Source organism: Botryllus schlosseri, chromosome 10 (assembly GCF_051294905.1).
Source record: "Botryllus schlosseri isolate E-star chromosome 10, Bs_hap1, whole genome shotgun sequence".
NCBI lineage: Eukaryota > Metazoa > Chordata > Ascidiacea > Stolidobranchia > Styelidae > Botryllus > Botryllus schlosseri.
The window spans coordinates 16,596,318-16,609,121 of NC_137245.1; the positions used below are offsets into that span (position 1 = coordinate 16,596,318).

General features: G+C 40.4%; 2 protein-coding genes across 2 annotated transcripts; both read right to left on the bottom strand.

Annotated features, from left to right (window-relative positions):
* Positions 1-433: 433 nt before the first annotated feature.
* Positions 434-11,463, bottom strand: LOC145448586 (uncharacterized). Its single transcript, XM_080327002.1, has 4 exons — positions 11,321-11,463; positions 10,944-11,075; positions 10,653-10,873; positions 434-1,085 (listed from the first exon to the last, which is right to left on the bottom strand). Exons 3-4 carry the CDS (start codon positions 10,837-10,839, stop codon positions 562-564), a joined length of 711 nt encoding a protein of 236 aa, XP_080183128.1. The 5' UTR covers positions 10,840-10,873; positions 10,944-11,075; positions 11,321-11,463; the 3' UTR covers positions 434-561.
* Positions 1,357-7,795, bottom strand: LOC145448605 (uncharacterized). Its single transcript, XM_080327020.1, has one exon. It carries the CDS (start codon positions 7,463-7,465, stop codon positions 1,595-1,597), a length of 5,871 nt encoding a protein of 1,956 aa, XP_080183146.1. The 5' UTR covers positions 7,466-7,795; the 3' UTR covers positions 1,357-1,594.
* Positions 11,464-12,804: the final 1,341 nt, after the last annotated feature.

The following is a 12,804-nucleotide window of genomic DNA, read 5'->3' on the forward strand; positions in this document are numbered from 1 at the left end:
CGAGATGTTATCCCAATCTTACCCCCAATCTTGGCCAAATTTACTGGGGCCAGAAATTCTCGCACCCTAATGTTCATCAAATGAAATCTAACAGTTTCCGTGCAAGTGTTCTGTGTTTGTAGTGTTCAGTACTCATGATTAGGAATAGTTCGAATACGTTCGATTTTTTTTAATTAAAGGGTATTCTACGTATCATGAATGAAACATGAATAGCTTGAGAATGTTGCTAATTACGTCGCTATGGTCGTCAAAGAACACCTCTCTACCGAATCAATTACATGTTTAACAGAAATTATAATTGTAATTGTAATTAATTACATATTGAACAGTAATTGTAATTGTAATTTGATATTTTTAGCATTGACCAATTGTAATTGTATGGTAATTGAAACAGGCAATGATTAATTGTCATTTTAATTGTAATTTATGCAACTCTGGACCAGACACATTTTTATTGAGCAACAAATAACAAAGCGAAATTAAAAAGTTTACACGAAGTTCAGCAACACACGTCACATGCAATTCCACACTGTCAGACTAACAACGGTGACGATGATATTGTCAGAGGAGCGCTGCTTTCACGTCATACCGCGGCGAACCCAGCGGAGATAGCAACGGACGCCAGTTACCGCGATCATAATTTTCCGTAGTATTAAATCTCCAAAAATTCGTTGCTGTCTCGTCATCCGGCACCCCTCCGATTATGTACAATTGAGTGCAGTCTACAACAACGTCAAATCCCTCTATTGAGATGGGTAGCTCTGGACCGCGGTTCCACGAAAGTAAACCGCGTAAGTTTCTACGTAAGCACGAAAACCCCGTTTCCCCGGCGGAATATAAAACATTTCCAGCTACCCCAACGCCACGTCGTATAGACTGGGAAGCTCGTGTACCAACAGCTGTCCATCTGTCTCTTTCAGGAATGTAGCATTCTACAGGGAAGTTCATTGACCTGCACTCCCCATCGCCTCCCACGGCATATAACTGTTGTTCCAGCACACCGACCGAAAAATCGGTTCTTTTAACGATCATCGATTTACCCAATTCCCAAGCTTCCCCGTTCCAGACTTCAACGCGATCAGAGGCTGTAACAAGAGAGCACATTGTGGCTAGTGGAACCAATGAAGTCACTAAATATTGAGAATAACCTTACTCGATACGGGACTAGGTGACCGAGAAGGGGGAGAATGACGCGATCTGTTGTGATATTTGCACATCAAACGTTCCGGACACGACAATACCTGTAACAGTTACTTGTCTTATGATTGAAGTCGGTTGCGGTCTTGGACTGTTACATTAGTATAATTCTTCTTCAGCGGCCTTGTTATTAACACGTTATTCTTCCAGTAGTCATCATACTTTTCATAGCATTTATTTAACGGTTAACAATATTTCAACTCGCTCTAAAACGAACAAAATATAACGAAATTAAAGAACCCTTCGGATACTACGTTTCTCAAGCACAAACACGAAACATGTGGCGGGAAACCCCCTTCCGATACGTCACTGGCGTTATTCACCCGTTACATTGTCCCCCTCAGATGTGCAGATCACGGAACATCGGATCTAAAGAAACACGGGTGAATACATCAATTTAAACACTTGACTTTTGCACTAGACAAAGTTTGGCAATGGGACGGCGTAATAGTCCATGGGAAGTCTTCAAGTTGACTTGTCGTACGTTGCCGAACTTGTCAGGAATAGTCTCTATCACCCTCCCAGTTAGCCATTTTCCTCTTGGCACAAGGTTGTCTACCACAAGTACCAAATCGTCTATTCTCAAATCCTCCTTTTTGTAGTTCCACTTTTGACGCAATTGCAAGGTTGGTAGATATTCTCGAGTCCATCGTCGCCAGAACTGATCAGAAAGGTATTGTATTTGCTTCCAACGCTTCCTTGCATAGCAGTCATTTTTATCGAAAATTCCAGGCGGCAGATTGCCTTTGCAATTTAGCAGCAGCAAATGGTTGGGTGATAGTGGTTCTTGATCATCAAGATCAATAGTAATCGGAGTCAACGGTCTTGAATTAAGTTGACTTTCAGCTTCACAAAACATGGTTGCCAATGACTCATCAGAAACGATCTGATTACTCATAAGGATTGTCAGAATTTTGCGTGTTGATCTGATCAATCGTTCATAAAAGCCTCCAAAGTGAGAGGCTGTTGGTGGATTGAATTTGAACTTGATTTCTTGTTGCAAACAAAACGTGTTAAACTTGCTGGAATTCCAGAGTTGTATCTGTTTGCGTAATATTTTGTCACCAGCAACAAAATTACCACCATTGTCACAAATGATTGTAGACATCTTTCCCCTCCTTGCAATCACACGTCTGAGAGCATTAATGAATGAATCAACATCCAGTGAGTGCACAACTTCCAAATGGACAGCTCTTGTTGTTGCACATGTTACAATCAATCCCCATCTTTTGACAGAGCTCCTACCTTGCTTAACAAGATAGTGTCCAAAGTTGTCAACTCCAACATGAGAGAATGGAGGATCATCTTTTTTTAGTCTTTCCTCCGGCAAATCTGCCATGATCTGCTTACAGACTGTGGCATTACGTTTTTTGCATGAAATACAGTTGCCAATTGTGCGTCTCACCATCGAGGCACCATTTATAATCCAAAATCTCTGACGAATGAGTGTCCAGGTTTGTGCTGGACCACAGTGATGTGAATTATCATGATATTCACGAATAATTAGCTCTGCAACATGATGTTTTTTAGGTATTATGAAAGGGTACTTGCGATCGAATTCCACCGGAGCATTCCGTATACGGCCACCGACACGAAGCATCCCATTGATCATCACCGGATTCAATTTTTGCAGCGCCGGGTCAATTCTTTTTTTTGGCGTGACATTCTGGGAGACACGTTCGTCTTTCAAGATTGAAATAACATTATCAAATTGGCGTTCTTGAACATATTTGATAATTCGCTGTTCAGCTTCTTCCACCTCATCGGTTTCCAATAGTCCAGTTTTAGAACTTTTTTGCAAATATCGAATGAAACGTCTCATCCAAGCAACAGCCTTCTTGAGCTTGAACCATGAAGAATAATACTTTATCAATTTATCCAAAGGTTCATCCTCATGCTTTTCAACGAGATTGGTGTTGATATCAACTGCAACAGTCGTAGCAATCTCAGGAGGTAGTAATACTGGCATCTTTGGCCATTCATCTTCGTGTTTCCATAAGAAATCTGGACCCGTGAACCAGCTTGTATTTGTCAGTTTCTTTGCAGACATACCTCGTGAGGCGATGTCGCCAGGATTCAGTTTACTAGGTACATACCTCCACTGATGTGGGGCTGAGCCTTCCTCAATCTTTGCAAGCCTGTTAGCAATGAATACTGGAAATCTTGTCGTCGTATTGTGGATGCTCTGAATGGTGGCCGTGCTATCCGTCCAGAATATGGACTCCGCACCTTTTATATCAGTTTCCTCACGTAAAAACATGTCAATTTTTACACATAGTGCAGCAGCAGTCATTTCCAAACGAGGAATTGATACAGCTTTCAATGGGCGTAGTCGTGTTTTACTCAGTAAGAAGGCGCAGTATATGCATCCGTCCTCACTAACGAGTCTGAGGTACGATACGACTCCATATGCACAAGACGAAGCGTCACCGAAGTGATGCAATTGCTGAAACACAATTTTCCCGAATGATTGTGGTTTCACACATCGAGGTATTTCTATGTTCTTCACATAGTCAATGTCGGACATCCAATTTTCGAATATCTTCATCTCCGTATCTCCTATTCTTGTGTCCCAATCAAGCTTCTGTCGACACAATTCTTGGAATACAATCTTGGCTTGTAAAATCACTGGCGATATGATTCCCAAAGGATCAAACACTGAATTCAGATGTCCCAAAATGGAGCGTTTCGTAATCGGGACAGACTTGAAGTTGATTTGAAATCCAATAGTATCTTTGTGTAGACACCATTTTACTCCGAGGGCTCTTTCGAATTTACTTTGTTCCAGATTGATCTCATTTTGAGCGACTCCTCGGTCTTTTTCTGGTACAACAGACAGGATCTCCTGACTATTACTTATCCATTTGGTAAGGTGAAATCCTCCAAGAGATACCAATTCCTGGATATCTGTCACCAATTCTTGGCCTTCCTCGGTACTCTCTGCACCAAGAAGGAAATCATCAACATAAGTATTGTTCCTTACACAGTTACTAACATTGGGAGTGAAATTATTTCCAAAGTCTTCCGCGGTTTGTTTCAGGCAGTAATTGGCTATGAAACTTGCACAGGTACTGCCGAATAAATTTACAAGCATTTGGTGATCAACAGGCTCTTTATCAAGGTCACTATCCGGCCAGAATAAAAATCGCAAACTATCACAATCTTGTGGGAGCAATTTAACTTGTAGAAACATAGACTGAATATCTGCCATGATTCCATACTTATGCAGTCTGAAATTTAACAAAACTTTGAGCATGGCATTCGCAATGTCGGGCCCGTGAAGCAACTGCTCATTGAGAGAGGTATTCATATATCTTGCTGAACAGTCATGAACTATCCTCACTTTTCCTGGCTTGTTGGCGGATAATACTGGTTGATGGGGCAAATACCAAGAAGTTTCTTGCATCGCCGTTTCCTCTTCTGGCATAATGCGCGCCCATCCTTTATTAATGAACTCAGCCATCTTGGAGCAATATTTTTGTCGGAGTTCATCATCTTTCTTCAGGCGCTTGCCCAAATTTTGAGTCCTTTTCATAACAAATTTGCGGTTATCTGGAAGTTTAGGACAACCCGGCTTCCATAACAATGGTGCTGTATACTTTCCATTTGAGAATGTAACATTTTCTTCCGCCATTTTTAAGGCGTATGCATCTTCTTTCGACATCGTGGGCGTTGATGTCAATGCAATGTCCCTGAAATCTGTGTTCCACATCTCTTTGATCTGCTGCTCTAGATTATCATGAACGAGAATATGATGCACATGAAATTGATGATTCATCTGATTTTCAACCAAGGAAGGACCGACAAGCGACCAACCAAGTATGGATTTCTTCGCAATAGGTTCATCCAATTTTCCTCTCCTCTGATTCTGAGTCCAAATTACTTGAGGAACATTAGCCCCAATGATCAAAAGAACCTTCTTATTTCCTAGTTCAGGAAAGTCTATGCCATTGAGATACTCATACTCCTTCAGCTTAGTCTTTGATGGAAGTTTGTTCGCTGTTACCGGCAGAGAATCAATCGTGAGTACATCTTTCAAATGAACATGTCCTTTTCCATCCAAAGATCTCACATATAAATCCAATGCAAACCCATCTGTCAGTCTTGGCTCCTTCTGGTTTACTGTTGTAATTGAATATCGTGTGGGTTTCCCACTTATGTCAAGGAATCTCATAAGATCCTCATCACAGATACACGATGAACTTCCATCATCAATGAAACAATATCCTTCAAGTTCCTTACCACCTGCACATATCTTTACTGGAACAATGTTCAGATAAACGCCACGGGAATGATACGGTTCTTCATTCACATTTGTACTTGCTATTGTGGCATTTATAACTGGATTTGTTTCATCCTGATCCTCCTGTTTTCTTTCAGTTTTGCTTTCCAGATGCAGAAGGGTATTATGTTTTTTACCACAATTTACTTCTTCACACCTAGACTCATTTCTGCAAACCTTTGCCATATGTCCACGTAAAAGGCAGTTGCTGCATAATCCTGCGTTCTTTACAATTGCAACACGTTGTGCAGCTGGTTTTTCGAGGAATATTCTGCATCTAGAGATCATATGTTCACCTGAGCATAATGAACATGTTCTGTAATATCTCGTCTCTTGCGACTCCTTATAGGAAGTAGTTTCTCGTTCTTTCCAGGTGTCGTCAATGGTGGCATGGGTAGCATTCGAAAAAACTTTCTTGTTAACTTGTTGTTTACCCTTGTCCTCGTTCTTTTGAGATTGCATTGCCTTATGCATTGACGAGTTCGCCACCTTTGATATTTTTGTCACAAATCTTAGTAAATCAAGAAAGGTAACATCTTTTTGATCAGCTTCACATCCAGCTGCAACATCTTCCCATTTGCTGTGATATTTTGTGGGCAGGCGACATGATAGCTTCACAATATTATCAAATGTGTTCAATTCTTGCACCCGATTCAAGTGCAATGAAATGAGATAACACTCTTTCATCTTGTTTGCCAGGTCGTCTAACGCACAAGCATCATCAAATTTAATAGGAGGAGCTTTGATCAATTCATCAAGACATTTTCGTGAAATAACAATTGGGTTACCATATTGTTCATCCAGAATTTCTATTGCTTTAGCATATCCTTCAGTAGGTGGGTACATGGAACAATGTTGAATCAATTCTTTGGGTTTTCCATCACAATATTGTTGTAGCAATGCTAGGCGTTTAGCATCGTCAAATATCTTTTCTACAACATTCACCCGAAATGTCTCTTTGAATCGCGTATACTGCGTGACTGAACCACTGAATTTCATTATTTCAATTTTTGGAACATTCATAGCAGAGGCTATTGCATTTGCCAAGTCAGCAGCAAAACCTGTATTATTTACTGGCATAGAAACTTGTGGTTGCACTACAGGTGCAGATAGAATTGGGATATCGTTATCTTTTGAGGCACCTGCTTTGGACGGTGAATTGTTCATGGTAAAACCTCCCACTTCATATTCCTCTTTTTGAGGAATTAAACTCATAGGATTGATAGGTTCAATGTCATTATTCACTGGAATGCAAGAATTTATGATTTTACCTTTAGCCGCACTGATGACTCCGTCTACGGCATTCATTAGCTTTGGCACACCCGCAACTTCATTTCCGCCGTGTTCTTCTTCAGCATTTTCCCATATTTCAGCCTCCAAGCATGCTGCTTCGTACTTGTGTTGTAATTCCATAGCCTTTTGTTCGGTTTCAAGTTCTCTTTGCCTGGTATCGAGTTCAACCTTTTTTGGTAATTGAGATAATTCCAATTTTGCATGCTCCCTCAAAGCAATAGCTTCTATGCGTCTTGTTGCAGTGGATGAATTACATAGTGACGAGAGACTGGATCTTTGCGATCTGAGAGATTTTTTGCTTTTAGTTGATCTCTTACACCATTCTTGAGTATCATCCTTCACGCCTTTACACATCCAATCGTTTATGTGTAATTTGACTTCTTGAAATGCCTTGACTTCATTTTCATATTCGAGTTTGATTCTCACTGTCAGATCTCCCTGGTCATGGAGAAGGCTGACACAGATGTTTTTAGTACTTGAATACTCGTCAAAGACTTCATCAATGATCTTTGATTTCGATATCACTAAGCTTTTATTTTCCTGATTAAGCATGAGATTCTCCACTTCCAAATATAGCTGTTGTAGGTTCTTGACTATCATTTGCAGCTTCATTATGCTTGTATTGACATCATGTGCCATCATAGGTTCTTCTTGTAGCTTCATAACACTTCCATTGGCATCATGCGCCATCATGTACTTTCTTGATCGATAGTTATATTGTTAACTTTAATGTAACAGTTACTTGTCTTATGATTGAAGTCGGTTGCGGTCTTGGACTGTTACAGTAGTATAATTCTTCTTCAGCGGCCTTGTTATTAACACGTTATTCTTCCAGTAGTCATCATACTTTTCATAGCATTTATTTAACGGTTAACAATATTTCAACTCGCTCTAAAACGAACAAAATATAACGAAATTAAAGAACCCTTCGAATACTACGTTTCTCAAGCACAAACACGAAACATGTGGCGGGAAACCCCCTTCCGATACGTCACTGGCGTTATTCACCCGTTACAATACCGTCCCATTCAGGTGCAATTTACCGTGGATACGTGGATGCTTCTATTGTTTCAGCGTGAAGATATCAATATTGAGCTACTGGAAACGCAGAGAACTTACAAAGCATACATGTAGTGTAGACACTCCCGAATATTGAAGCACAACGGTACGCAATGACCCTTAACGATTTCTAGGATGGCTCTGGCAATAGGGTAGACCCAGTGATGAGCATCGGATGGACTCGGATGGGGTTCGGACCGGATTTTGCACGATTTCGAGACAGTCGGGTCTTTTTCGGAGATTGTAACTTCTGTTTCGGATATTTTTGGATAGTTCTTACCAGACGTGACTTGACGTGACGTGATTTCATCTCAAAAGAAAAAAAATCGTCAGCTCGATAACCAGCACGGACAGTAAACTCGCTCTGATAAGACTGGTAACACTCTACAGTTGTTCTGTCGTAGGTCCAAGCAAATATGTATCAGCTAACTCCAATCTTAGCCTTTGTAAATAGGCTACCCATGATGGTCAGTAACGAAGTACTTTTACTTTTTCGAAGTACTCAAGTATTTTTCCTATACTTCTGGTACTTACTCAAGTAGATCTGAATTTCTCTACTTCTACTTCGTAATATTTTGTGATCTACTTACTTAATTTTCTATTTTCCGTTTGTAAAGTAGAAGTAGTTTAATCCTCCAATAAGAAAGATAGCCTGAGGAATTTCAGGGCTGTTTTCACGGAGTACTAACATTTAATTTTCATAAAAGTCAAGTAAGGCCCAGAACTTTTGTTGCGCTTCGTGCACAGTAATTATGGAGCGACAAATGTTTCCGCGAAAGTAGCGATGAATGTAATTTAGGTACCGAATTGCGTGGTTCCGCTCATACGGCGTTGTCGCTTGAAACTACCGTTTCGCAATCGGGCAATTACCTATGATATCGTAATCTAGCAGCCCGTGACGAGTGCTAATCTGGAAAAGTGGACTCCGGCTTTTTTGAAAGTTACTCCTGTTTTAGCTGACCACCTTCGAAACTTTCTGGAAAAAAGACATGAAATATCTTTTCCGCTTTTTAAACGTGGTATTTGTATTTCTCGTTCAATTCCGAAAATCATACTTTGAGTTTTGATTAATTACTTTCAGTTCTTTTATCTGCAGAATATACATGTTGAAGTGTAAAAGCAAGTGTAGTAATGCCTCTATTTTCCGAAAGTAAAGCTACACTATATGGTAATTTTACGATCCACCATATTTTTATTAACGTAGGCCTATACTAATCGCGCAAAGTGTTGAAACCATATCCGATACAGCTTCTCCGTATTGCTCTTCGCCCAAACTAGGGGCCTTATAATATTGGGTAGACCGCCATGTCATGATATTTTCTAAAACCGGGTGTTCGAGTTAACAAAGGATTAGTATCACATTTTCATATCAGTACTATAATTTGCATCCTATGATGCCGGCGTATGCTTGTTTTGTCAAAAATTGAGACCTCTCCTGGGATACATCAATACGAATCAAAATCCCGGCCCCTTCCGCATAGCTTAATTTGAAGCTTTGATAGTCCATGCAAACCAATTACGACCGTTTTCAAAACTACTTACTTTATTAGATTTAAAGTCAGTCAATTCTACTTCTACTTGAAGTAGTTTGAGGTTACTTATGGAAGAAGTACTTCTACTCGTACTCGAGTAGATTTTTGCGTCGCTACTTCTACTTCTACTTGAGTAGCTTTCTTGACTACTTTGACCACCTTTTGTAAATACTACTCACAGTTCAGTTGTACAATTAGGATTATTCGGAAAAGTTATTCGATTCGGACTTTTCGGATTCTGAACGGGATTATTCGGATTCGCGTGGATTTTTGGCTGAGATTGTTCGGATTCGGACGGATATAGTAACTCAGAGACTGGGGCTGTCGGACGGATTCGGATTCTCAGAAATCATTATCCGCTCATCACTGGTAGGCCCCCGTGCTGCGGTCTCATTTCACGATTTATTTACGGCGGACTGGGCGTATCGTGGGGTTTGATCTACCCAACAGGTGAAACCGCAGACCTCGCGGATCGTCAAAGAACTATCCTCATTTTAAATCCAGATTCTGTGTAATCTCTGTAAATTGTGCTAGGGGTGAATGCTTACATGAATGCTCGCATCAGGTTACGTTGACGCTTGGGGATTCGGATGGATTTTGCATTACAAAAAAAGCTTGGCTTTTAGATTATGTAAGAATTAATTGGCGCAGAGGTGATCAAAAATGTACAGGCGGAATTGACGTAAGTAGCGATTTCCTAGGTATTTTGAGTGAAAGTAGAAGCGAAAGTTTGAAAACAAAAAGCTGAAAAGTACTCTAGCGGTTTCAAAAAGCAGACTAGGTTAAGAACTCGAGTTGATTGGAGGGTACTATGCTTTTGCATTCGCTGGGTGCATCTCGACGTCAAACGCATAATGACCGATGACACATCTAAGTAGTGATAATTTCCGCTAGTATTGCCAGTTGCGGTGAAATGGGGCTATTTCCCCCAGTTGCTATGTGATAATTGCATTCACGAACGTGATGCAAACTTGTGTCAGAGCTACATTCTATTTTACAGAAACCAAAGTGCACAAAGTACTACTAATGTCTAATAAACTATTGAGTAAAATTGGAAGTAAGACGATCATAACCACCTAGGTAAGTATTTCCAGTAGGAAAAAACTTATTATGCTATCCGAAAAAGTAGAGATAATTCGTTGCCAATAACTTCTGAAAGTGATACTAGATGGGAGGTTGTGATTAGGGAATTATTACAGGTTATGGATTACATAGAGATCAGATCACGTACAGTATAATTTGGCATCATTCCCAAGACGATTGCCATTGACAAAATAATGTTCACAGACCTCCCTCCGCATCAGTGCCTCCAATCGCGTACAATTTTCCTTCGAGTACTGCAGCACACAAGCCGTGCCTAGCGTGATTCATAGGCGTGCCGCATCTCCAACGTTCGCGAGCACTCGCATTGGGATTGTACACAAACACAGTGTTAGTAATGCGACCAGCACCATCTTTTCCGCCTATAACCCACATGCAATCACGGTATGTGACAACCGAAAACGCACTTCTAAATCAAAATTGCATAGCACATAGAAACCAGTTTGGGATTAGAATTTGAAAATATCAGTTATGACCACCTTGCTTCGGGTATGGTCTCTTCGATCACACTCCATATTCTCTCTGCCAAATCGTACTGTTGGAATTGGTAAGCATCCTCGCGTCATCCGCGCCAGGGCTACCACCAATCATATACAAAGTAGATGGACTCACTGTGACAAGAATCCAAATGTTACAATAAGAAAACACTCCCAGGAAATGTCATGGACAAAACTGGGCTTCGTTTGAAATACGGTGACCCTTTCAATATGTCAGCCATAAGAGTAGTTTTCAACGGAAATGTGTTACATATACTTCATATATATATATATATATTGAAACGCCCTCAATATCGGAAGGGCTTTTCCAATACTGTCATCAATCACCGTTTGAATTTGTGTGCTTGTTATGTGTATACCTCGTACTATTTCCAAGGGTTGCACTGGTTCTTCTTCCTTGAGCAATCCGAGCGCTTTCCGAAGACAACGAAACATCGCGAACACGAATGAAATCAATGTAAATTTAAATGAACTTGAAGCAACAGTGTGTGATAAACAGAAGTCAAATATGTTATGAGACCGCAATCTACCTATCACTACAAAAAGTTGTTTATATTCCATAAGGGTCACCAAATCAAAATGGGTAAATGGGGTAATTTTATGACTTGTTATGCTCCGCTGGTCGCAATATTGCAAGAGCGAAACAAAAATAGTTTAGACACTTTAGCAAATGATCTACGATCAGCGCCACTCTACACATCCAAATCGACGGTTTCGAAAAACTCATGATGACCAGTTTCTTTTCATTTTGAATAACGAGCCACAGCCGACGTCACTGCTTATCAACGATAGTGAGTCAAATTTGCCGCGTGTTTGTGGCTCTTAACCTTTTCTCCTCCAGCGCCCCTTTCAAAAACTGCCGAGGTCTGACGTCTCTTATATTTAAGGCCTGTAGTAAATAAGAATGGGCAAGAGGTCCAAGTGCGGTTGAACCTTTCGGGTAAGCATTTTAGCATGGAAATATTTCGCGCTTGAATCGTGCGCGAGGGCACTCGACTAATCAACGATATAATAATTGCTTGTGCAAAATTCGGGATCGGATCAAGATTGTTATAAGAGCCATCGGGAACGGACTGGTGCCATCTGGTTTAATCCTGATGTACAGTGTAGGCCTACCTGTACATGTACACATCCCGACCTGTGATTGGCAATACGGGGAGCCAATTGTATTGGGTTTCATGTTATTGCTTTGTGTGACAAGTAAATCAACTGAGAATGTGGTAGAGATATTTGCTTACATTAAATTTATTACCACACCCAGTTTAACATGGATGTATATTTGAAACAAATCGATTCATATTAAAAAACGGTCATGTGAGGTCGTGGATCACAAAGCTAAACAGTATCATCCTTTATGATGCAACGTAGAAGTATTATGACGATTCAATTTTGTAGCTCTCGAATACACGTATGTGAATTTATCATTTTAGTGAAAAAGCACATTCAACGTACAAAAGGCTCTCTCGCTCTCAAAACTGGTATACAGTGCCTCTTCGATTTCGACACGCTGTGCGCTGCTGGATACAGTACCTAGGGCGAAACATTTTGTGGGAAATAACCCGAGCTAGCGTGACTGGAGTGTTTTAACGGGTAATTATCGATCTAAAAGTATGCGCGCAATTCAATTTCCATGAATTATATTGTTAAACCACTGCGTTCATGGAAACACGTTGAAAACATCACTGGTATGTATTCATGCACAGAGCGACGAATAATTCCGAGATTTGATTTCATCCACTGCTAATTTCCAATGAGAACTGAGGAATATATAGACTTATTGTGCTACTATATTCTCAATAATCATATGACCTACTACACCAACTACTGCGACGCCATTATTCTT